This window comes from Eurytemora carolleeae, unplaced genomic scaffold, assembly GCF_000591075.1.
Source record: "Eurytemora carolleeae unplaced genomic scaffold, Eaff_2.0 scaffold1075, whole genome shotgun sequence".
Lineage (NCBI taxonomy): Eukaryota > Metazoa > Arthropoda > Copepoda > Calanoida > Temoridae > Eurytemora > Eurytemora carolleeae.
This window is the reverse complement of record NW_019396970.1, coordinates 57,117-83,756: the sequence shown is the minus strand read 5'-3', so window position 1 is coordinate 83,756 and position 26,640 is coordinate 57,117. Positions and strand designations below refer to the sequence as shown.

The 26,640-nt window shown below is 34.3% G+C and overlaps 4 protein-coding genes across 5 annotated transcripts; 1 reads left to right on the top strand and 3 right to left on the bottom strand.

The window, feature by feature from the left end:
- The first annotated feature begins 641 nt into the window (after positions 1-641).
- On the top strand, positions 642-10,996 carry LOC111710638 (melanotransferrin). Its single transcript, XM_023484752.1, has 11 exons — positions 642-2,018; positions 3,307-3,461; positions 3,996-4,061; positions 4,248-4,338; positions 4,558-4,720; positions 5,717-5,825; positions 6,561-6,689; positions 8,536-8,706; positions 9,000-9,092; positions 9,346-9,506; positions 10,262-10,996. Exons 1-11 carry the CDS (start codon positions 831-833, stop codon positions 10,396-10,398), a joined length of 2,463 nt encoding a protein of 820 aa, XP_023340520.1. The 5' UTR covers positions 642-830; the 3' UTR covers positions 10,399-10,996.
- LOC111710639 (activator of 90 kDa heat shock protein ATPase homolog 1) lies at positions 10,989-17,405 on the bottom strand. 2 transcript variants are annotated; one of them, XM_023484753.1, is made up of 6 exons: positions 17,243-17,405; positions 16,219-16,366; positions 15,344-15,891; positions 12,337-12,405; positions 11,632-11,706; positions 10,989-11,432 (listed from the first exon to the last, which is right to left on the bottom strand). In XM_023484753.1, exons 1-6 carry the CDS (start codon positions 17,363-17,365, stop codon positions 11,349-11,351), a joined length of 1,047 nt encoding a protein of 348 aa, XP_023340521.1. In that variant the 5' UTR covers positions 17,366-17,405; the 3' UTR covers positions 10,989-11,348. The 2 variants fall into 2 exon arrangements, with proteins under 2 accessions (XP_023340521.1, XP_023340522.1); XM_023484754.1 differs by lacking the exons at positions 10,989-11,432; positions 11,632-11,706; positions 12,337-12,405 and adding an exon at positions 13,194-13,726.
- A 2,960-nt stretch (positions 17,406-20,365) lies between these two features.
- On the bottom strand, positions 20,366-22,308 carry LOC111710636 (surfeit locus protein 6 homolog). Its single transcript, XM_023484750.1, has 2 exons — positions 22,069-22,308; positions 20,366-21,260 (listed from the first exon to the last, which is right to left on the bottom strand). The coding sequence occupies exons 1-2, from the start codon at positions 22,297-22,299 to the stop codon at positions 20,394-20,396; spliced, it is 1,098 nt and encodes a 365-aa protein (XP_023340518.1). The 5' UTR covers positions 22,300-22,308; the 3' UTR covers positions 20,366-20,393.
- LOC111710637 (skin secretory protein xP2) lies at positions 22,299-25,925 on the bottom strand. The gene is made up of 5 exons (XM_023484751.1): positions 25,390-25,925; positions 24,803-24,866; positions 23,892-24,005; positions 22,942-23,092; positions 22,299-22,696 (listed from the first exon to the last, which is right to left on the bottom strand). Exons 1-5 carry the CDS (start codon positions 25,437-25,439, stop codon positions 22,518-22,520), a joined length of 558 nt encoding a protein of 185 aa, XP_023340519.1. The 5' UTR covers positions 25,440-25,925; the 3' UTR covers positions 22,299-22,517.
- Positions 25,926-26,640: the final 715 nt, after the last annotated feature.

Genomic DNA, 26,640 nt, shown 5'->3' with positions numbered 1-26,640 from the left:
TGCAGAGTAGCTTTCATAAAGATTTAAAAAAGTAACATCTTTTTCCTCTTAGAGTAAAACTATTTTTTATGTTACTTAAAATAAATTCAGTTTTTTTACAGATCTTTGTAGTTAATGTAAAATCATTCTCCTCTTATACCTTCCTTTCTCTTCTTAATCTACCTTTCTCCCCCTCTTCTACCTTTCTCATCATCTCCTTTCCTTCTCTTCTTAATCTACCTTTCTCCTCCTCTCTTTTCCTTCTCTTCTTAATCTACCTTTCTCCTCCTCTCTTTTCCTTTTCTTATTCTACCTTTCTCCTCATCTCCATTCCTTCTCTCCTTATTCTACCCCTCTCCTCCTCTCCTTTCCTTCTCTTCTTAATCTACCACTCTCCTTCTCTCCTTTCCGTTCACGTCTTAATCTTCCTTTCTCCTCCTCTCCTTTCCGTTTCTTTCTTATTCTACCCCTCTCCTCCTCTCCTTTCCTTCTCTTCTTAATCTACCNGGGGGGGGTCTGGCTTACCAACCAGAATCCGGTTCTCTAACAACCAACCAAGGATAAACCAGTATACCTGTATATACAGGGTATACCTGCCATACCTTGATCTATCTATCGATCTACTTGAAGCTGATCTAGTATACCTGTACCCCTATCTATCTATCTATATATCTAGTTTACCTGTTTAAAGGCAGTTGTAACAACTACACCCAATATTCAAACTGAACCAGATACATTTATGTTTCTATCATCATGTGATTGTATAATAAAGTGAAATTATCCTTTTTGTAAGAAATCAGTGAAATATCATGAATTGTTGAAATCAAGAATAGAAATAAAAACCGTGAAAGATGGGTTGGATAAAGATTGTTTTATTCTTGACTTTATTTTTCACTCCGATTCTTCTGGAAAATGTCGACCTCAAGTTTTGTGTCCTCTCTGAGGCCGAGATGGCCAAGTGCCAGGCCATGGCCGAGGCCACGCTGGGCGATCAGGAGAACAACGACAACAGCTTCGGGTCATACTTCCACAGAATAAAGTGCACCATGCCTTACTTCAGCCCTGAAGATTGTATGAGAGATATGGCCAGGGAAGATCCCACTACTCCTAACGTAATTGTCGTCGATGCCGGGGATGTTTTCGTCGGCGGCCGATATCATTCTCTAGTTCCGATCCTTCGTGAGGTTTATTTGGATGATAAGGATTATTATCATGCTGTTGCTGTGATTAAGAAGGGTAGTTTGCCCGATGTAAGTACACTAGAAGATCTACGTGGAAAACATGCTTGTTTTGCTGGAGTAGGTACACAGGCAGGTTGGACTATACCTGTATATAAACTTATAAATGACGGTATAATGCCTGTTGTGGACTGTAACAACCACGTCAAATCAACCGCAGAGTTCTTCGGAACTTCCTGTGCCGTGAACACACTTCAGGATCGGTATAATCCACTCGGAGATAACTCTAACTCTCTATGTGAATATTGTGGGAGTGATGAGCCTGGGATCCGGTGTACTATCAAGGATCCGTACTCCGGGTTCCGCGGAGCTATCATGTGTTTGAAGGAGAAGGGAGATATTGCTTTTGTGAAGCATAGTACGGTTCAAGAGAATGGTTGGGATGAGAATGAGTTTGAACTCCTCTGTGTTGATGGAAGCAGAGCTCCTCTGGCCAATTTCGAGGCATGTAGTTGGGGCGTAGCTCCAGGGCATTTTGTGCTAGTTTCCTCCGCCCTGGATCTCAATGAGAGGCGGAGCATTCAGAGGTTTCTTGTCCGCCTTGTGGACAAGTACAGGGGCGTGGTCACCAATAAAACAATTGCCCTGGGAACCATTACGGCGGACGATGTGGAGATAAGAACTAAAACCAATGAACTCGCAATTTTGAACGAGGTATTTGAGGAGATAAAAGATGAAAACGAGGTTGGGACGGATAAAGTTTCTCTAGATGATCCGTCCTACTCTAAGGATCCATCCTTCTCTTCTTTCTCCGTCAAGAATTATAAGAGATACGGAAATGTTCCCAATCTTATTTTCCAGGTTAGTGTTTCGTTATTTTAATTCTTCATCTATTTATTTCATGTATTTAGATGCGCCCGTTTTTTTGTTCCAAACTTGAAAGTTGTTGACAAGATAAGAACTTTAGTTTATAGTTCTAAATGATTCTTTAATTCTGTTCGAGGGGAAAAAGATATTATTTATTATTATTTACCTCTTATCCCATTTTATATTATAAAACGTTGTAAACAATAGATGAATATCTAACAACAAGTAGAAGGACTTCCAGGTTTATCCACAAAGAAGGAGTCTTCAAAGATGACTGTAGTAAATGTATTAAGTCTGTATTCTATATCTATAATTTATTAAGTCTGTATTCTATATCTATAATTTGTTCTATTCTTTCCGTGTCAAATCAAACAGTTTGTCATTTACTATCCACAATTAAAGGCAGTCTTCTGATCATTACATTCTAAGAGTTTAAGATTGTCATTTAAAGCTCATTCTTTGCGGGTAACCCTGTATGCTGTACAACGATATTTATTATTATAGAGATTTATTCACACACAAAGATATAAATACATATATAAATGGTGTAGTTTAAATTTGTTTAAATAATTTTTTTTTGAAAATACATGTTTCCAAAAGAAAAGAGAAAAAATTTGCAAAATTATGCACAAATAGAAAACATTGATTTATACTCATTACATAATATATTTATCATTTCAGTTATTACGTAATCATCGAATCCTTCAACATATAAATTATTCATTCTTGTATTTAAAAGTTCTCGTAAAACCGGTACTTTCCATTCATGTTGCAATGGGACATAAAAATATTTCATTTGTTTCTTAACTAACATTTTACTAAGATCCAAAGGATTTACAGAACAATCATTTGCAATAGAAAATAAATTTCTGCCAAGAACTGTGTTGAGGTAATTTTTACATAAATTAGAAAGAAATCTAATGCAAAGCTTAGAACTTGCTTCAATAGTCTCATAGAAAGACACACATCATTTATCATCTATATATATATTATATATATATATATAATGGTAATCTCTGTTTGTTTGTTTGGATGTCCTATCGTTACTCATGAACCTCTGGACCGATTTGCCTCAAATTTTGATTGGGGAACTCTGGAGAACCACGGACATGTTGTTAACTTGGTTTTGAGATTCTAAGGTTGAGTAGGCTGTATAGGGAAAAATAGCTTAAGTCGTTATTACGACCAAGCGCGGGTAAACGGTGGGGGTATGAACTTATACCTTAGGCAAGTGGACAACTCTGGGTTCTCAAGTTAGTATAGATATCTCATTTATGTTTAGGACGCGATCACGAGCTTGAAGATTATCCCAACCGAGGATCAAATATACAAGGTTGTCCTCAGCAAGAAATATGGAGGTTCAGAACTATCAGCTGATGACGCAATTAGAGGTGTACGCAAATGTGAAATTCCACAGATGCGTTTTTGCGTTACTAGGTAAATCCATCTTTCCTATAATTATTATTATTATCATTATTATTATTATTATTATTATTATTGTTTATTATTATTTTGATTATTATTTTCACTAACGTTATTATTATTAATCTTATCATTCATGATGATTTTGATTATTATTATTGATATTATAGGATCGGCATTCTAGGTTGAGAGGTACTGTTAAAATCAAAATCAAAATATAAGTTCCTGCAAAATGAAATAAAAAATGTTGAATGTGAGATGATTTCAAGAATGTACGGGGGGGGGGAATTCTGAGGCGAAGCATTTTTCGAATTGTCTTCTATTACAACGGAAATTGAGTTTACACCATGAACGTCTTATTTAAGACAAATAAGGCTCCGCCGCCGGCTCTAAGTCGTCTTCTATTACAACGGAAATTATATTTATTATTATTATTATCATTAATATTGTTATTATTAGTATTATTATTATTACTTTTATTTTTTCATCATCATTATTATCATCTTTAATATTAGATAAAAATATATGCTTATTTATAAAATATTTCAGTGAACCTGAGTATAAGAAGTGTCAAAGAATGAGATTAGCCCTGAGTGCTCAACTGATAAAACCCAGGTTAACATTTTCTTAGATTTTTGATAGAAAATTAAAATCTTATATTTCAACAAAAGTGCTAAACGCTATTATTGATCCGTCTAAAAAAAGTGAATAAAGTTTTATAAAACTACATTTTGTAAAAAAAATATTTATTGGATTGATGAAGAAAAAATCGCAAAAACACATGAACCTTTTTTTGTTAAGACTGAATTGTGTACCAGCTGCCCCTCCTTTCTCCCACCGGAAGTGTATGGAGATGATTAAGAACAAGTTGGCAGACGTCGCCATGTTTGAGGTAAAAATTCACATATTTCCCCGGGATTTCGGAAATCAGCTGAAGAATTGTATTACCGGATATTTTACACATTTTTTGTTTTATAAAGTCTAAAATAAATATATTTCAGGCATCTTTGAGTTCAAATGAAAACTAATTTAGGAATGAAAAATCTTAAATTGATATTAAACTGAAGTTACAAAGACGATCTTTAATAAATGTTCTTGTATTTTACTGAAGGCGGGGGATATATACCGAGCAGGGAGGATGTTTGGTCTTATACCTATAATGGCGGAGGTCTACAACCTGGGAACGCCCGAGTACTATGCAGTGGGCGTGGTCAAAATCCGAGATAACAGCAGCGAGCTTATTTATCTGAAGAAACAAAACAGTTGCCATACAGGTATACAAGATCACTAGTATCACTTATTTATTTGGTGTATGGTCCTGTTTTGCCTTTATTTAATCTAATGCGTACTGTTCAGATTACTCTAGCTGCTTAAAAGTTAGCCCTGTACCAGAAATGAAGCGGAGTTTACAGTGATATACCCCTCATACCCCTCATAGATATAATTTTTGTGTTGAACATTACACTTCAATCTGTATTGAAGCAAGGTCAAAATTGCTCTCTTCATATTTTTTTTTAAGTCACGCAAACATTTGAGATTGTTAAGTATAAATGTATATATATATATATATAATATATATATAATGTATATATATTATAAAGTTTTGAACTTTAAAGGTTTACACCATCAGGTTAAAAAGATCGTTTAGAAAATTTGAGATTGGGAACTGATCCTTTAATATTGGTACGACTTTGCAACCTCGCAATTCTTCTAGTTTTTATTTTAAACCAAAGAGTGAATAAAGCAAGCTTGTTTGGTTGCATTTCAGGATTTAAAACCATTTTTGACCTAAAGAAGTCCAGCAGGTTTCAAGTGATTAGTTTCCATAAATCATGCAACAGTCACTGCTTTGAAAACCATAGCTTTAAAATAAAGGATTTTGAATAAAATTTGAAAAATTATTGTAGCATTTTTTAAAATAAGTATCTATTTAAAACGCTTAAAAAATAGTTTTAGGAGATTCACCATTTTCTCTGGTTTATTGTTACAAAGAATTAATGCTCCTTAAAGATATATCAATTCAAACTAGACAAAGGAGAAGGTCAGATTTACACGACAGTACTGGTCCTCGTAGCTTCTCTATTGTTGATTTACGCACAAGTATGAAAATTGCAAATTTTTCTGGTTACAAAGTTGTTTTTCTCAATATCTCTTCAATAAGTTTTTGATTAAAAACATTTAAGATTTTAATCTTACGAGTAATTTACTTTAATTTTACTTGAAATATTATTATTTTTATTTTTTTTTCTAATTTCTATTGATAATTTCAGGATTAGGTCAAGCTGCAGGTTGGGTTATACCGATGTCCTGGCTTATTTCTAACGAACGTGTTCGAGACTATGGTTGTGATTCAGTTAGAGCCGCAGGAGAATATTTTAGGTCTACTTTTATTATTATCTTTACAATAAACAAGACATTCGTATATATATGTTGCGTATAGCCCGCCAAACGGCTAAACCGATTGGGCTGCAATTTTTTGTGGACACTAATGGGTGGCCAAAGGGTGTTATAAGCTAAAATAAAATTCGAAATTTTTTTTCCACGGCCAACGCCGGGCCTTTCAGCTAGTTATCTATATAGTAAAGCTCTTCGCTCATATATATATGTTAGAGATAGCTGGCCAAACGGCTGGACCGAATTGGCTGAAATTTTTTTGGGAACTCTTGAGTACCCCGGGGTAATGTTAGGCTAAAAAAATCGATTTTTATTCTCCAAAAATCAATTGTTTTTCCAAATTTGATTAAATTTTTTATTATTATTATTATAATTATTATTTTGATTATTATTTTCACTAACGTTATTATGATTAATCTTACAAGATAAGAACTTTAGTTTATAGTTCTAAATGATTCTTTAATTCTGTTCGAGGGGAAAAAGATATTATTTATTATTATTTACCTCTTATCCCATTTTATATTATAAAACGTTGTAAACAATAGATGAATATCTAACAACAAGTAGAAGGACTTCCAGGTTTATCCACAAAGAAGGAGTCTTCAAAGATGACTGTAGTAAATGTATTAAGTCTGTATTCTATATCTATAATTTATTAAGTCTGTATTCTATTTATTATTATAATTAAAATTTTTAATCTTATCATTATTGTTATTTCAGTAAGTCGTGTGCCCCTGGTGTCCGGAGTCCTGAGTTTGTATCAGACCGTGTATATTCCTGGGATAATTACTGGCACTACGGTCACATGTGTGATCTGTGCCACGGGACTGCAGGGCATTACTGTGATAGGTTGGTATTTTAGGTTATACACATTTTTCCCAATTTACATTTTCTGTATTCATATGTTTTGGTGAATGGGGTTTAATAAGGTAATATAATGCTTAGAAAATCAAATCATATCGCAATTTGACATAAATGTTCAGAGACTATAAGACATAATTTAGAAATTGTTTCCACATTATTTTGCTAATTTTCTCATCGTTTGTACCTACCTACGATGGTTCCCATAAAACTGTGGAATAGGGAGACAACATTATGACAATCTTAAATGTATTTAAAGTTATATTGCCTCAAAAAAATACAAAGTATCTTGAAAATAAACTTATCAAGTTAAATGGGTCCGTTTACAGCGCACTATTGTTGTGTCTTATGTTAATTCCACTACTTTTAATCATTGTAGTTTCCCTACTAACCCGAAAACTTAAAAATACGTATTTTCCATCCGTATGACATACGTATTTTTGTAACCATTTCTTTGGTAAAAATACGTATTTGAAAACGTAAAAATGTGTATGTAAAAAACCTAAAAATCCGATGAATCAGGAATTTTTATGTTTTTCCTATTTGTAAAAAAACGTATTTGACATCTGTAAAAATACGTATAGGAATAACGTAAAAATGCGTGTGTAAAAACCCTAAAAAATCTAATGAATCAGGATTTTTTAGGTTTTTCCTGTACATAGATTTAGGTTTGAAAAAATTCTAACATTTCTTAATTTTTGAAATTTTTAGGTTTTACCTATACGTATAAATACGTATTTTTCAAATTCTAAAGAAAAACCTAAAAAATACGTAAAAAATTTGTAAAATATAAACCTATAAACTTTGAAAAAATTTACGATTTACGAAATTTACGAAATTATACGTATTTTTAGGTTTGCATAAAACTATTAAACTCTAAAGAAAATACAATTTTTAAAGTAAAGAAAAACCTAAAAAAACGTAAAAATACGTAAGAGTATACGTAATTTTTCGTATAAATACGTTTCTGGAAAACCAAAGCATTTTTTAAAAAAATGCTTGGTGATAAATACGTAAAAATATGTAAATATACGTAAGTTCTTTACCCAAAAGTTGAGCATACATATTTACACGTAAAAATACCGATTATTACGTATACCTGTATAGAGACTTTGGTATTTTTAGGTTTTCGGGTTAGTAGGGTTGTATTGTAGTAGACTTAAAAGGGCGCTTTGCACCCATCTTCTATTTCATCTGTAAACATTTTTCTTTGAATACCTTGTAAAACAAAACAAGAAGAAATTCGTGGATTTTATAAAACAAATTTCGTGGATTTTAAAAATTTTTGAAAATTCGATCATCCCTATACCTTCCCTGTGGTCACGCGAGGTCCCACAACAAATCTGGGCACGATCGGTTTAACCGTTTTGACGTTTATTTGATACAAACAAACACCCAAGCAAAGTATTTATAGATTGTATAGTTTTTTTTAGCAGTGTTTAGGATTCATTTAATTATGATGAGGATTGTGAGTCCGCCCTGGAAAACTGGTTCCCGGATTATAATTAAAATTTTTGAACAAATGAAAATTTTCCAAAAAATCCTTATTTGTATGCTGAACAATTTAGAGATTAGGAAGTTTTTTAAATTTCTTACTTATTAATAATCGAGATTTGTGTTTTGAAGGAAAGATTTTTTCTTGTAGAAGGCATTCTTGGATTCGGATATTTTTGCGGATCTGGATCCAGAGGGCCAAAATTTTGCGGATCAAACGGATCTTCATCCTGAGCACTGTTTTTATGGGAACCATTAACATTGCTTTTTAAGAAAAGAAGTCTTAAAAACAATTTAAAAGATAATATAATGTTTAATGCTATATAATTGATTTTTATAGGACACATATGGAGGATTATTACGGGCATACGGGGGCGTTCCGTTGTCTGGTGGAGGGTGGCGGGGACGTTGCCTTCGTGAAGCACACTACCGTCATGGAGAACTGTGATGGCAAAAGGAAGGAGTGGTGGGCCAGGAATCAGCTGACTGCGGATTTCCAACTTTTATGCAGGTAGAAATCATACTTCTAGTTTATGCAGGTAGAAATCATACTTCTAGTTTTATTTAAAGGGGGTGACTGCACTAAGTATGGTAGTTGAACTTACAGTGTAGTATTATTTCGTACAAAGGGACTGATCTTTCAAATAGATTCACAGCGCGGTATCCTTAAAAAACAACCATTGTAAGGTCATGAATGATGGAGAAAAGACAGATTAACAAATGAACCTTTAAAATGTTGACCTTTTCGTCTAATTTTCTATCAATCTATTTTGCTGTTTATTTATTATCTATCTATCTATCTAGGGATGGAACTAGAAAGAAGGCTACTGAGTATAGAGACTGTTTTCTTGGCAAAGTTAAAGGAAACGCTCTAGTCACAAATCCAACCTTTTCAAGGTATGTTGTGTTGTCAAAAAAATGAACTGCAAAAAGTTCGTGTATTTGGGCGTAAATAAATAATTAATTTTTTTCTTCTTTCAAAGATTTATCATAAAAGTTTGTTAGTTTCTACTAAGAATTTTTTTTTTCCGACATGCATTTAACAATTTATAGGTTTTACCGAATCCAGAAAACCGGTTTCTTTCCAAAATGACGGTTTTTATTCTTTAAATATTGTTTGGGATCGCAATTCGCAAATGTTTGTATTCAGGAAGTATATCGAGACGTTCATCAACCTATTCAAATACTCCCAGCAGTTCTACGGGCAAAAGGTGTTTAACGAGTTCTCCTTCTCCATGTTCTACTCGGAACCTCCATACGCAGATCTCATATTTCAGGACGCTACGCAGAAAATCATCATTCTTGACGAAGGTATGCACGATTTCGCAAAATTTTTATTTTCATTTGCTGCTGAAAACAGGAGAATAGAGTTATGGCTAAAAGCACCTTTCATTTGTCAGTTCATTCACATAAAATACATGGAAACCGATTCAAGGATTATATGGAGCAGGAGTCGACCAGTTCCGTATCACCATCACATTATTCCTATTAAGCTGACTAGTACTCCATTTGATAAAGACAATTTTTCAAGGTTGTTTTTAAAATATGATGGGCGGGGAAAATATAACGCTAATAATATAACCAAAAGTATAACTGACAAAAATATAAACATTCTGTAATATAATTTGTTTGACCAAAAATAAAACTTTTTATTCAAAACCATAAATTTGAAGACCAAAAATGTAATTTTTTTTGGGGCTAAAATTATAAACATTTATTTAATTAAAAACATAACCTTTTTTAGCTAAAAATATAACTTTTTAGACCAAAATTATAACTTTATTTCGACCAAAAATATAATTATTTTCGACCAAAAATATGAAAAGACTTTATATGTATACTTATTGCGTACTTCATGCACGTCTTGTGTTTACATTACCGCCCAGAGACAGTACACTGCAGTACAAAAGATGCGTACACCTTGAAATAAATTTCCTTGCATTACAACCTTGCTCCCCTCCCTCTTATAGAGATAATTGTTGTGCTCCTTGCCAACCTACCAAAATATTTGATCATTAATGTCAATTTCAATGTTTGAAATTTCACTAACATACTTATTATTTCAGAGGACCACGATTATCAGCATTATCTCGGACAGGAGTTTGTCAAAGCTATTGAGAGCGTAGAATGTTTCCGATCAAAATCGTCGACGATTCATCTCTCCGCAGCATTGTTAACGATAAGTTTAATACTCCTCTTCTAACCCCCTCCTGCAGTCAAGAACCAGTGAACAAACTCAAAATAAAAATGCTCCACAGCTCAACGCGGCATTCAGACAACTAAGTTTAAACATTTGAAATAACTGAAAAACAAATCTTATGATAAACTATGAATTGTTCTAGACATAATTTTTGAAAAGCCCTCAATCGATGTTAAACGATCTGTGATTTTAAGTGACCCTTCAGGCAAAGATTTTAATGCCTAATTCACAATGGTACCCTTCAAACCTAAATCTGATCAAAAACGTCGATGAAACCCGTATTCCTGACTCGAAAAATTAGAGTAATTTCTCAATTGCTTTTGAAAAACTAGAAGTGTTGAGTCGCTTTCGGAAAGAAACATTTCAAGTACCAAAAGTCAGAACCATCGATGTCTAATTCATACTTGATCATCTGAACCTTTAAGGGTAACGCTGTCAATCAGGCATTGTCATCTTTATATTTAGGGTCACTTCAAGTTACGCTTTGAAGTGTCGTTAAGATGATATTACTGATTTATGTATATATAATGAAACACTAGACGCACACCAGTACAAGATATTATTTTTCTATTTTTATATGAAATAAAACAATGTAAATTAACATCTTTATTATATTAACTAAATTAACAAAATTGAATATGTGCATAAATAAAATGCTTCTTTCGGTGGCTAAAAATCCAAAAACGCCGTATGACGAATTACATAGGGACAAAAATATATTTTCATGTGAATGAATTCTTGAAGAAAGAACAGCTTATCAATTTACCAAAGTATAATTATAAAAGTTTGGATATTTTAATATCCAAACAATGACAATGACTGAAAAAATAAGGCGTATGAGTATCGCCCCAACTGAAACAAGACGGCGGATTGTTCCAAGCCGGATTGAATAATAGGTTGAGCCGGATGAGGTTGAGGCGGACGAATGTTCACAACTAGAAAACTTGTTTAAATTAGAACAACATAGCTCCGAAACCAAACGATCTTTTCATTGCGTCGAAATAATAACGGTGCCAGCCTTGCTTTGTAGATTCAACCTGAAAATACATTTATTGAATATTTTTAATGTAATTTATGATCATTGTTAAAGTGTCAGTTCAGAAACATCATTAACATTAAGTTCGTCAAATCTGCATGTATGAAAAAGTATTAAAGCTTCTAAACATTCCTCCCCGCGCTCTGAATGAAGAACCATAGGGAAAGTCAATTTTATCTTTTTTCCTTTACACATCTTACCTCTTTGATAGGAACCCCTCTCTGTGTGATGGAAATCTTTGTATCTTCTTTAGTTTGCTTGATCTCTATTTCAACCTGAAATTTTTATATTTTTTTATTTTCTTCGTTCGTCGTTTTCCTATTCCATCCTATATCTATATAATAAAACAAGACATTCCCATACATATATATATATATATATATATATATATATATATAGACGGCCAAACGGCTGGACCGATTGGGCTGAATTTTTTTTTGTGGACACTCATGGGTGGCCGTCGGGTGTTATAGGCTATTTTTTGTTTAAATTTTTTTTTCCACGGGCAACACAGGGTTCTTCAGCTAGTATATTACATATATATATTATTTAATATATTCAACCCATAGATATACTCGTAAATACAGGGTGTCCCACATCATGTTAGATCGTCAATGGGTCTAAATTACGATTTTCGGGACTAATCAGAAAATTTGATAAGATTGAGTCTTTCTGAAAGATTGAACAAGTCTAATATAAAAATATTCTTGGAAAAAAAGGCTAGGTTTTTCGAGTATTATGTTTTAGTTTTGGCGTGAAAGCTTGGAGATAATCTAATATGATATGGGATGCTCTGTATATAAAGAAATCTAGCTCTGAGGCGTTGCTTTAGTATAAAAAAATAACACTGCTTAAAATTTTAGAGAAGATAGATGAAAAATCAACGTTAAATTAGCATGTTGTACCTGTGAAAAATGTCCGCTGGGCCAAGACTTGAGTCTCCATTCTTTAACTATTTTTGTAAATGGCACCACCTGAACAAGAACTACTATTTTACACAGTGACCCAACATATTACATGGGAATACTGTAACTTTTGGGATTTTCAAAATGTAGTCTGTCATTTTTGTACCTTTGAGATTAACAGAGATTACGAGAGTTATTGAAAGGTGTTTTTTGAAATAAATAAAGATGGTTTACACATATAATAGAACCGTCAATATGATTTAATACTAAAAAGGTAAATCATATTTTGAATTAACTAAATTCAACAAAATATAAACATTCTGCTTTTAATTCTTTTATATTTTGGCAACATCGTACTACATTTAAACTGGGAATTAAAAACGAAGTAATAAAAAAAATTCGATTTCTTTACTACAAATACAAAACTATACGAATCTTTTAATTTTAACGTATATTTTCATTTAAATATTAATTGGAGGATTGAGCAACGTGATATTAACCATCCATTAATGACTTACATGTTTGATTCCCAATGATGCACTTTTAACCGTTTTCTTTCTATAGGAAAAACAATCATTTTTAATTGGGTTGAGTAGGCTCCCTTAGAAAGTAACTTTATGATTGGTACAACAGAAAGGTAATAGAGTTGTTAAATATTTTTATGGCAGAGAAACGTTACGAAATCTTCCTTACTTTAACAAGTGTAAGAAATGAAGTAATTTACAATTTAAATTTGATTCCAGCGTAGTGAGGTCGTATACTACCATTCATTAACGTATATTTTATCAAAAATTAAGCAATTACATATCCATCAAATTTAATTAATTTTGCAAACATAGCCCGTACTTTACCACAAATTAATTCAAATATATATTTAAAATATGATGCACTAGTAAAATTTTGGTTCAAATATCACGAATTTAGCTAAACATTAGTTAATGCAAATATCAGATTATGGAACATGAAGTTAAAGATAATTAAGATCTTAATATACTGTATATTTTCGCTTATTTTCATTCATTTTCTCTCATTAGTTAACAATTTATATTTGTGTTCTGAGCGCAAACAGTAGTTTTAAGCAGGTTTTGGTCGATATTTTCCCCCTAGAATCCAGATACGTGGATCCGCAAGAAACCAAAATTTTCAAATCCGGATCCAAAGCACTACTTCATTCGAAATACTTTATGAAGGATTTAAATATTAATCTAAAAAACGGCAGTTAAAATTTATTGAGATGTTAAAATGACTATCTAAATCTACGATGAATAAATATCCCGATGGTAGCGGAAACTAATCCAGTAAATGCAATAAATAAACAAATTTCACGAAGTTCGGCCATTTTCTTTTTTCTCTTTTTCATCGCGCGCTCGATTTTAGCTTTCTTCTCGTCCTAGTATTTTCGACATGAATAAGAAAATGTGACATTTTGAACTGTTCCCACAACTTTTTAGACAAGAATGAAGAGAGAAATTATATCTTTAGAGGGACGGTCGACGATATTTTCTATGACCGTTAATTGACACCGTTTCATGACATTCACAACGGTACCTTTTAGCTCTTTTTCAGATTTGAGATGGAAAGATATCGCCATTTTGGTTTATTAACAGTTGTAAATACTCATTATCTCTACTGCATAAAAAGTTGTAAATTCTCATTATCTCTGCAGCATAAAAGTTGTAATTTCTCATTATCTCTGCTGCAGAAACAGTTGTAAATTCTCATTATCTCTGCAGCCTAAAAATTTGTGAATTCTCATTATCTCTGCTGCAGAAAAAATTGTAAATTCTCATTATATCTGCAGCATAAAAAGTTGTAAAATCTCATTATCTCTACTCCACAAAAAGTTGTATCTCTGCTGCATAAAAAGTTGAAAATTCTCATTATATCTGCTGCATAAACAGTTGTAATAGCTCTGCTTCATAAACAGTTGTAAATTCTCATTATCTCTGCTGCATAAAAAGTTGTAAATTCTCATAATCTCTTCTGCATAAACAGTTTTAAATTCTCATTATCTCTGCTGCATAAACAATTGTAAATTTTCATTATCTCTGCTGCATAAAAAGTTGTAAATTCTCATTATCTCTACTGCATAAAAAGTTGTAAATTCTCATTATCTCTGCTGCATAAACAGTTGTAAATTCTCATTTTCTCTGCTGAATAAAAAGTTGTAAATTCTCATAATCTCTGCTGCAAAAAAAGTTGTAAATTCTCATTATCTCTACTGCATAAACAATTGTAAATTCCCATTATCTCTGCTGCATAAAAAGTTGTAAATTCTCATTATCTCTGCTGCATCAACAGTTGTAAATTCTCATTATCGCTGCTGCATAAACAGTTGTAAATTCTCATTATCTCTGCTGCATAAACAGTTGTAAATTCTCATTGTCTCTACTGCAGAAAAAAATTGTATATTCTCATTATCTCTGCAGCACAAAAAGTTGTAAATTCTCATTATCTCTGCTGCATAAAAAGTTTTAAATTCTCATTATCTCTACTCAACAAAAAGTTGTTAAAAAATTGAAAATTTTCATTATATATGCCGCATAAAAAGTTGTAAATTCTCATTATCTCTGCAGCATAAAAAGTTGTAAATTCTCATTATCTCTGCTGCATAAAAAGTTGTAAATTTTCATTATCTCTGCTACATAAAAAGTTGTAAATTCTCATTATCTCTGCTGCATAAAAAGTTTTAAATTCTCATTATCTCTACTCAACAAAAAGTTGTAAATTCTCGTTATCTCTACTCAACAAAAAGTTGTAAATTCTCATTATCTCTACTCCACAAGAAGTTGTATCTCTGCTGCATAAAAAGTTGAAATTCTCACTATCTCTGCTGCATAAACCCGCAAAGAGAACAGGAATTAAAATAAAATTTGTAAGAAAACCTTTACCAAGAAAAAAAGGTGGAAAATGTACCATTGGACATGCAACTGTTAAAAAGAAGGATATTTATTACTCCAGTCCCTTTAATGTCACATTTTCAATTTGAATAAAGTTCATGTCTTACCTCAATATACTTGCCGGTGATACTACTACCGAGGAGGGAAAACTCCACACCTTTAGCGGCCTCGGCGGCCATCTTGGCCTCGCCCCCTGTGAATATCTGGATCATGTCCCTCTGTGTGAGTGCGTTGAAGAGCTCCTGCCCAGTACACTTCATCGTCTCCTCCAAATGAATATCATCAACCTCTAACTTAAGTCCACTGCTGATTTCAACTTTACGAAAACTTTTCTCCGCCTCGCTTGTGGCACCGGTGGAGTGTGGGATACGCGGGGCGGAGGATTTCACTGCCTCTCCGTTGGCTTCATGTTTTTTTGGGAGGATTAGGCCCGTGGAATACTCGGTTTTCAATGCGGTTACATACTTGGATAAAGTTTCGCGGATTTTCTCTGCGCCCCGACCTTTTCGCATGAACTCCTTAAGAAGGTCGGACTCGGACCCCTTGGTGGTCAGGGATATATCGAGGTCGACGTCCTTCATATCTTCGTGCTCTTCGCTCAGGTTTGGTATGTCAATCTTACCCTTAACCTCGGTATCGTTCCCATTTAGGTTTCCTAAATAAATTTTTGAAAATAATAATCTTTCGCAAATTATGGACACAAAAAATATATTGGACTGAGAAGGGAAGGGAATACGTTATTGGAAAGTGCCATGGATAAAATCAAAATTAGAGAATTATCAAAACAATTTTTCTCAGAAATTGGCATGAACAAAGACATTATAATGTACTATGAAGGGGGGGGGGGGTGTATTAAAATCAAATTAGTGCACTAATTAGAATAGGCTTATCAAAAACAATATTTAGACGTTTCATTGGCAAATTAAAATAACAATGCTGAAACCAGTTTTGTGTCATTTGATTAAATAATTTTGTTGTTGACCTTTCCATTTAAGCGTAATCTCCCACTCGTAGAAGAAGATAAGCTTCCCCTTCCTGTTATTGGCCCTGGCTTCCCCCTCCACCTTCTCCACCTCCTCCACCACCACGTTAGCGTGAGGATCTTCGATGATTAGATCTGTGAACAGTTCCTGAATAAAGAAAAAAACATTAACAAATATCCCAGTAGCTGAATTAAAACAGATCATGGTAGTATTAAGTACAGTAAACCGCATTATTATCATAATATAGCATTTGATATCATATCAAATCAGACATAATATAATATACATTTGACACTCAGAGCTCATTAAAAAAAATCAGATGTTTTCCTTTGGATAAAGACAGTAAAGACTAAGGTAGAAAAGATACTGAAAGCTTTAGTAACCAGAGGTTATTGATAAAATCATTTTGGTCCCAGTGTCGTGGATCAGTCCCTCCCACTGCGATATTCTTCCTACAAGGAGTGCTTAGGATCCATTTTATTTTGATGCGGATCCAAATCCATGATCTGGAAAAAGTGGATCCGGATCCGAATCCAGGTCGCTTCCTTAAGATTTAATGAATTCTTTTAACAAAAAATAATTTTCAAATTTATTGTAAATTTTTTTTCGTATATTTTTTATGCTAGAACTTGATAAACCATTCAGAAAGAGGAAATTTTTATAATCTCTCTTTTTCAAAAGTTCAGATTTGGGTTTCAGGAGTAAACAATTTTTTTTTTTTGCAGCTTTTGGTTGATATTTTACCCCTTGGATCCGGATCCGTGCATCCATTATTGCGGATCCGGATCCAAAAAGTCAAAATCTTGCGGATCCAACGGATCCGAATCCTATCACTGCCAACAAGCTTTAACCATTTCACCAATTTGTTTGGTGATTTCCTAGTATAGGATTTATGGACTTCCGCCCCCTATAATTTTTGCACACAACATTTAAAGGCATAATAAGCCATGGGAACGCAGCGCTGGAGGTAGGAGATATCACATAATGGATGTATCAACGTCCTGTTTAATTTATTATACGTACTTTAATCTTATTTTTGCTCCATGCATCTGCATTCTTCTCTGTCCAATGCCAGTTATTAACATTGGTTGCATCAGGTCTCTCCTCAACTATCCAACGAGGGTCTCCCTCTCCCCACTTTGCCATAATAAAAACTCTGGAAAAAAATAACCTTTTTATCTGCAAAAGCAAAGGTAATCCTTATTTCAGGATGTTGGGCAATGTTAATATCTTTCAGGGACAAGTTGCAATTTCGAGTCACGCACCGATAAATATGGTTTATGAAAATGTATAATTTTGCCAATTTCCTCCATGGTTTCAAAACAAAATTGCACAAGTCACTTGTTAGAGAACTGCACAATTGAAAACAATCATGATGATGGATTTATTGTGCTAGATTAGTACAAGAACAGTTACTTAAAATTACGCAAACAGCCTCTTTAAGAACTAGACTTTCTGAAAACTCATTAAAAATACCAAGCAAGATGTAGTAAAATCACCCTGTCGTAATAGAACACAAAATAAGAAAATTCTTTTGATCAATTCTCTCCGTTCCTCTTTATTCTCCCCATGGGAAACAGTTATTTTACATGGGGTAAAAGTGATCTTCAAAATGTGATAGTTATTAATGTTGAGAACTTCAAACTTCATAGCGATTAATTGGCACTGGTTTCGTTCGACTTGAGAAAGGTAAACGAAAACATTTAAGTACTTCACGGTAATTTCCTAGTATACGATTTTTGGGCCTCCCCCCAGGCCCCCCACCCTCCTATCAATTTTGTACATGGGTGTGACACGAAGTTTCTTAACTTAACCTAACCCGTGGCCGCAGCGCTCCGCCCCCTAGCTCATCCTAGCCGCAGCGCTCGGCCCAGAAAGTGTCTTAACTAACCTAACCCGTGGCCGCAGCGCTCGGCCCCCTAGCCCATCCTAGCCGCAGCGCTCGGCCCAGAAAGTATCTTAACCTAACCTAACCCTAAATAACAAAAAAATAAATAATAATAAATTTGCTGAAAAATAAATGGTCATGTACAAAATTGATAGGAGGGGGGGGGGGGTCCAAAAATCGTATACTAGGAAATTACCTTCTGACCCAGCTAATGCTAGGTTTGTAGGTTATAATGATTTGGGACGCAGATCTAGAAACCCTATTGTGTTTATACTATGCTACGGTGCTGTATTTTATCATAATTTAGCTGGTTATAACATACTGCTTTCACGATGGAGAGTCCGTAACTGAAACTGTACAGAAACATCACTAATCCATTCCTAAATTACGAATACACAATACAGACAGCCTCCCGAAAGAACCCACTTCGCTCTCGAAAATTCTAGAAAAATCCTTAACTAAATATCTATCTATCTCTCCCACAGAACTGTACACTTTACTCCAGCAGATATAATTATTTGGTTTGGTTTCAGAAGTTGACAGCATTTCACGTTGAAAGTACAAACAGATTCTTATGACAAGGTTGTAGGGATAGGATGGAGAATTTTTCGATGGTGTACTTTTGGACCTACGCCCATCCCCTCTATTGCCCATCCGACCTAAAGCAGGGGGTTTAACAGCTGTGGTAGGTCCGATGCACTGTAGGTCGGATGGGCACCTTAAAAAAGCATATTGGTGCATCCGACCTACTTTAAGCTGTCGCTTAGACACGCTAGTAGGTCTGATGGGCCTTTTTTGTAGGTCGGATAGGCATTTTTCGTAGGTCGGATGGGTATTTTTCATAGGTTGGATGGGCATTTTTCGTTGGTCGGATGGGCATTTTTCGTAGGTCGGCCCATACATGTGGCCGCAGCGCTCGGCCCTCTAGCCTGTACTAGCCGCAGCGCTCGGCCCAGAAATGAGCTTTCTAACAGCTAACCCTAATATACACTAATTTTATTAAAAATTGTTGAATATAAAGGTCGACTTTCATGGCCGCAGCGCTCGGCCCCCTAGCCCGTCCTAGCCGCAGTGCTCGGCCCAGAAATGAGCCTAACTAACCTTAATTAAATTTACACAAATTATATTAAAAATTGTTAAAATTAAAGGTATTTCATGGCCGCAGCGCTCGGCCCCCCTACAAAAAGTGCCCATCCGAAATAAAAAATATGCCCATCCGACCTACAAAAAATGCCCATCCGACCTACGAAAAGTGCCCATCCGACCTACGAAAAATGCCCATCCGACCTACGAAAAATACCCATCCGACCTACAAAAAGTGCCCATCTGACCTACAAAATTGAGTGGCCGTCCGACAGCTAAAGTGCCCATCCGACCTACGAAAAATGCCCATCCGACCTACGAAAAATACCCATCCGACCTACAAAAAGTGCCCATCTGACCTACAAAATTGAGTGGCCGTCCGACAGCTACAATTAATTATTTCTACCCTACTGCGCTGTAGACATGACAAAAGCTGCTGAATAGGTCGGATGGGCAAGAAGATAAGCCCATCGATCGGACCTACAGCTGTCGTAGGTCAGATATTGCAGTAGGTCGTATGGGACGGATGGGCAGTAGAGCGGATCAACATTACCGCATTGTTCGAACTACGCAACTCCGCTTTCCTCAACTTCGACATACGCCAAATTCCCTATACTACAAATCTGACCTACTAGCACGTGGTTTTACAGTAGCTCGGCCCATAAATTCCCTTAACCTAACGTATACCTATCCCTCACATTATACAAGAATTAATTAACAGCTGGCGTAGGTCTGATATTGTAGTAGGTCATAAGTACGCCTCCGGTTACAAAGTTAAATCTCAGGACAAAACTTATTGACCCGANTTTCAGCTTTGTCCTAAAAATAATGCCCCCCCCCCTCCTCTCCAACAATGCTTAAATGTTAATCTCAAATAACCACCTACACTAAAATGAATATAATATGCAAATATGTTCAGTAATTGTAAGGATAAATTACGATAAGAAAAACCAGATAATCAAGAATATTTTCTCGATGTGTTAAGATTAGTAACTTGCAAATACTACAGTTTCTTTTTTCTAAAATTAACAAAAAAGACACCTGAATTAATTTTCATAATTTAACACTTCATCACTCTTAAAAAAATCGTTTTATACCAGAGGGCAATTTTTATAAGCTTCCACACAGAAGTTTCGACCTCTTGTGACAATTTCTTCAATACTAATATTCAAAACTTAATTAACAAAATATATTTTCAAAATTTTATAACCCAGGTATCAATCTTCCTTTCTTAATCGCCTTCTTCTTCTTATTATCCTTTACTGTCGCTTTCCGCTTCTGCAGATTATCCTTTCTCTTTGTTTGGAACTTATCTTTCTTAGATTGAACATCTTCTGTTCTCTGTTCCCACTTCCGTTTACTGGACTTCTTCACCTGCTCCTTCTTCTTTAAGGCCTTCTTGAGGAGTTCCACATCATCCTTTACCTTCACGCCCTCCGCCTTGTCGAGGGCTGTCTGCCAGGCCACCTTGTTCTCAATCCTCTTCACCTTCTCCGTCAATCCCTTCTCCTCCATGGATTTGATCACCTCCTTGTTCTTCGCAATCTTTGCCAGGGCGGCCTTAGGATCCATGTTCTTCTTTTTAATGGCCTCTCCAGTGACCTCGTCAGAGGCGAAGTCGAATTTGGAAAATATGATTTTACCAGTTTCTGTTTTAATCTTGGGTCTCTCGGCGACTACAACGCCAGCGCCCTCCAACTCATTTTTAATTTTGTTTAAATTTCCCGCATTTTTGCCAACCTTCATCAGTTTCTGCTTTAGGTCATTTTTCTCATTCTTCTTTTTCTCTATTTTCTTGAGTTTTTGCTTCAACCTTTTCTGTCTCTTTTCCTCGTTTGTCGACAAGTTCTTTCCCCGCTCCCCTAGCTCTTGCATCTTCCTGTGAAGGCGTTCCTTGAGTTCCTCGTGTGAGACTGCCCTCCCCTCCTCGTTATCCTTCCTCATCTTTATCTTTAACTCAACAGGAACATCCTCGACATAATCCTCCTCATCCTCCTCCTGGTCGAGGTCAAGGTTATGTGAAGGGATCCGAACCATGGCCATCAACTCTTCAATATACCAACAATCATCCTAGAAGAAAATAAGATAATTTTCTAAAATATTTAAATTACTGTCGACCCTCAATTTAAAGAGTTTCATGTCCGATTTTCAACTCACCCATTTTTTCTTTATTGGAATAACAAAATGTAAAATATTTTCACCTCAAAAAGAAACAATAAATCTCTTTAGTTCCATCATTATCCTGTGAAATACTCCGCATGACTCTTTTACGGATAAAAAAATCTAGATGATTCCACTATCTTAGTACCGTCTTGAATCAAGCACGCAACAATTTAAATGAACACTCACTTGCAATTGCGTCGACAATCCCTTAAAGGTGCAAAGGGCGACTTAAATTGTATTTATTATTAAAAATAGGAACTGTGTCCGAATTTAATGAATTTGAGCCGCGTCTTAAAATTCGCCAAAACCCGGTTTCAATTGACCGCCGGCTTAAATCTTGAAACATTGCATACAATTTTAAGTGAAGCCAACCATATTTGAGCCGCAGCTTAAATTTAAACCGCCGTTCAAATTCTTTAAATTCTATACTGTAAAAACAAAAGATTACTATCAAATTAGTGGGATTATTCTGATAAGTGAGGGAATAGATTAATGCAAAAATATTTAAAAAAGATGAAAATTTATTCTACAACTAAAAATATCTTTAAATTTTAATTGTTAAAATCCTTTAAAGATTGAATTTTAAATTCAAGGAAAAATCGAAATAAGAAAAAATATAATCTGAAGTTTCAATTTATTAATGCATATTTATGATTTTAGTGCAAAAGCTGAAAAACTTGAAATTCAGAGTGCAAATATCTATTTTTTTTCTTACCATCATTCTAAGTTTAGTGCTGCGTATTTTGGAACCAGTCCCCTTCTCAACCTTCTCTGTCGTCGATTCATCTAATGTTGTTTTCTTCTTCTTCTGAGCTGACCCATTCAGTACCGTGTTCTCTTTACTGACCTTACTCCGGTCCTTCTTCAGTTTACTAGGCGTAGACTCGACAACTTCTCCATTCTGCAGCTTTTCTTTTTTAACTTTTTTAGCAGAGAGTTCTGCCATTTTTCTGAAATAAAATATTCAATTACAAAAAGAAAATGCAGCTTGATAATTTGCCAGGATTAGTTTGCATCTATCTGAAGTTAGGATCAAGAATTTTACAGTTGTGAAAAAAGTTCATTATATTTTCCAGTATCGTTGAAAGGTGATGAATACTTAGTTGTATCATACAGTATTATTATAATTTATGTATTTACACAATATTTCATAAGGCGGGATAACTAATTGGCAGACTCAGGTTCGGCGGGTGCACCGCCTTCAGCGGGAGTTTCAGCGCTGGGAGGTTCGGCAGCGGCGGGTTCTGAAGGAGCAGCGGCGGTATCTGAGGTTGGCAGAGTGGGTTCGGTGGCGGTTGTATCCATAGGTTCTTCAGTTTCAACACTTTCCTTGGCGGGGGGCGCTTAAACAAAAATATCTTATTTATAAGTAAAGAAAATAAAATCTAGCTAAAATAAAAATAGAAGTTCATCTTAAAGTAATTAGAAGATATTTTCATAAGACAACTTTTATGTATCATTTATGTATATAACTTTTTGCCTAGGCTATTAGTCGATATTAAGATAATTGTTAAAGAGTTTGATTTTAAAACATGTTTAACAGATGTACAAAAAAAGTTCAGATTCATAGTTGTATTATATATCCGACCTGGTTTCTCCTCCTCTGTCTTCTTTACAGGATCCACCACAGGTTTATCCTCTACTGGAGCAGGAGCTGGAGCTGAGGTTGGGGCGGAACCTGACTCCAGACTGGAGACCTTAGCCTGCAGCTCAGCCTGCGACTTCTCCAGCTCAGAGATCTAAATAAAAATCAAGTAAAGAACAAAAAGCATTTTCAAAAGCTATTAATACGACGATTAAGTCCTGTTTTATTAATAGTATTGTTTTTTTTTGTAGTCTTACTTTAAAAGTTAGCTCCAGTTTAATTAAAAGAAGATAGTTCGCGCGCCGGTCAGATTGCTCCAATATTCAATTTGACATTGGAAATAAATTTCTCGTGACCAATTACTTGTAAATTGACATACAACTCGAAAAATATGTGATTAGATAACCCAAAACGTAAAAGCTGGCTACTAGCGCGCTCAATCTGAGTGCTCAAACTACATTTTTAATCCAAAAACTAGAATCCTTGTGCCTAATTACCTAATAATCGACATGCATAATGTAAATTTTTTGGCAAGATGATCCATATTTTAACATCTTGAATGCGCGCGCGCGAGGTCTTCATTCAAGTTCATTTCATAGTGTCAAGATTGCAAAAATGCGAAAAGATTAAAATTTTCCACCGCGTGCGCGTACTTTAGCTCGGATATTTGTAAAACTGAATTTTGCAGTTACAATACATAACTTTGAGTTCACATGCAAAAAAATCAGTGTTTTACGTCAATTATATGTTATATTTAAACAATATTTAACTTATCCGGAGTAATACGTTTTTACCCCCTCCCTCCCCTTTACTTTAATAGATTTTTTTAAACAGTCATTCGTGAAAGAACCAACCATACTTTAACTTGAAATAAATCCAAAGAATATCATATTAATAATTTTCGCACATTTGTTTAAGTTCGGCGACAAAAAGTTAGATCTGTTAGAGTTTACCTTTTTCTTCAATTCATCATTTTCTTTCCTGAGAGTCTCGATTGTAACTGCATCATCAGTTCCTCCAACACTCTTCTTCAAGTATCCAAGAGCGTCATCAGGTTTCTGGGGCTCCTGGAGTAAATATTATTGATTCAGTTGGGGATAAACCGTATATAATATATATCTTCTTCTTACCAACTTTATTAGAAATATGTAAAAATACAAAATATCAAGAATATACCATAACGAACGATAATATTCAGAAATATATGATATTATATTATATTATATTATATTAAGATACTTTTCGCAGCACTCGCCAAAAAATGTTAAGGAATAAATATGTGCAATTACGTTTTCAGCCAACGAACCAACTTTTCGTCTGTAAATAGAATATGTTTGGTTTCTTTAGAATTTGCAAACATTTTGAATTGTCATCTAAATAAATAATAACGGAATGGATTTCTAAAAACAAAACCAGAAAAATTTAAATTAAAAGGAAAATAAACCTTGCATGAATGTCTAACCAGCCAATATTTTGGCTGGATTAAATTTTAAGATCTTTAAAAAAGAAGATCTTTATTGTTCTATATTGGAGCAGTTGCAATCCTTCATTTTTCGACTAAGCCTTACATTCAGTAATCCTATAAATAGACATGAAAAAACATATACATGTCTTTCCCATCTGTATATATCGATGGTCTAGATATTTCTTGGATGATTTTTTTGAAGGATTTTCTCCCTAAATAAGGTATTCCTTAAGATATGAGAGTGGACACGGGAGGTCAATAGAAAACACTAAATCGGTTCTGAATTAATGCGCAATTTCTGTGTCGATAGATATATAGAAAATAGATGTTCCGAAAGATTAAAGTTAAAATCAAATCGATGACAAAAAATGTTATGATATAGTAGGTAGATAAACAAACCTCGTAGAGTTGAACCAAGGATTTTGTGAGAAGCTCCAGTACTCCAGCTTTATCCAGGTACTTTCTAAACAAGGAAAGGTTGATACATCTAGTTTCAGACAACAGTTTGAAATCTGGAGCCACGACATATTCGACACCTGGATCCCGACCCGAAGAAATGTACGCATCCACGAATCAAGTTTTAAATTTTAAAAAAAAACATTCATTCGTTTAAGTTATTAAGAATTTTTTTAATTGAAGTAAATTTTTACTCCTATGGTCAAAGAAAGTAAACTTGAGGAGAAACTGGGGTTAGAAAACAAAAAATTAAATTGAACTGGGAGAGACTGGGTTTAGAAAACCAAAAAATTAAATTGAACTGGGAGAGACTGGGTTTAGAAAACAAAAATTAAATTGAACTGGGAGAGACTGGGTATAGAAAACAAAAAATTAAATTGAACTGGGAGAGACTGGGTATAGAAAACAAAAAATTAAATTGAACTGATGTCTTCAAATATGAAACAGAATTGAGATCTTAATGAATACTCATCTAATATACCACCCCCCCACAAGCAAATAATTTTGTCTCCGTAAACAAATTTTGAGACCTGAACTCCTCCTTCTTGGTATCCTGAGGGACCTTAGCAGACGAACTCATGTTTTCTGCAATACGAGTTTATAATGGGGTCTTTTCAACAGAAGATAAAACAATTTCAGGGTTTATGTACATTACTATCACAGATTTTGATTGCGTCGAGAGTTAAAAGAAATTGTCAATGCTTTGAGATAAGATTATTTTTGGAAATAAATCAATCCTTCTTCTGAAGAAGTTGGAAGAAAAAAGATTTTTTATTCTCATTACTCTGACGATGCTTTGAGTAGTATACTAGAGATCCAACATTCTTTGTCACCAAGATGAAAGCAACAAGAACGGAGAAGACCTTGATCCGCCTCTGCTCATCCATTCTCATCCATTCTCTCTGAAATAATGAATGAATGAGGTCATTACAATAAGAGTTTACACACTCAAATCATAATTTTATTTCAGGTTCAAGGAAGGATTCCAGGGCATCATGGTGGATCTCTCCTCCATGTTGCAGATCTACTTGGACCTTGCCCTAGAAAAAATTATATTTTTAAAATGTTTTTTTTTGTATATTTTTTAGAAAACGAAGAATTTAATTTGCAAGGTTTAAGAAAGAGAAAGTTGAAGTTTTACAGGGACTGTAGACGTAATTTCACGCGACCCTTCATTAGTCAGATCAAGAACGAATATCCATATTTTATCTTTAAAAATTTAGTTATTTTCATTCGTAGTTTCTCTAGAAAGTGACTGGCGGATTTCTGGCTAAAGATACAACAAGGGAAATAGTTAGAATTCACTTTAAGGTAGAAAACGAGACTAAATCTCTCACATCATGATCAGATAAAGGTTTTATTAGTACCGGACTGGAGGGTCACTTGAAATTACATTCACAATCTCTTTTAACTATAGATGGAAAATAGTCTATCTTATATTTATTTCATTATTTTTTTTCATGATTATTTGTAAACGGGTCTTAAATCCTGTATCCGCCCCTGCTTCTAGTCATGTTTAAATATTAGAAAAATCGCAAATTTGTTGTTGTATTGTAAAATCTGCCCTAACCATCTCAGAAACATGTCCGTCATACGCCTAACAGTTAAAAAAAGCTAAATAAAGACGACTTTAATATTGAGATTTTTGCTGGTTTGGACTGTACTACTGTACTTGTACCAAAGTTAATTTATATTTCCCTATTCTTATTTATTTTCCTCAATACAAATCCCAAACAAAATATTAATCCGGATTAACATTAAAAAAGTATTTATTAATTTGT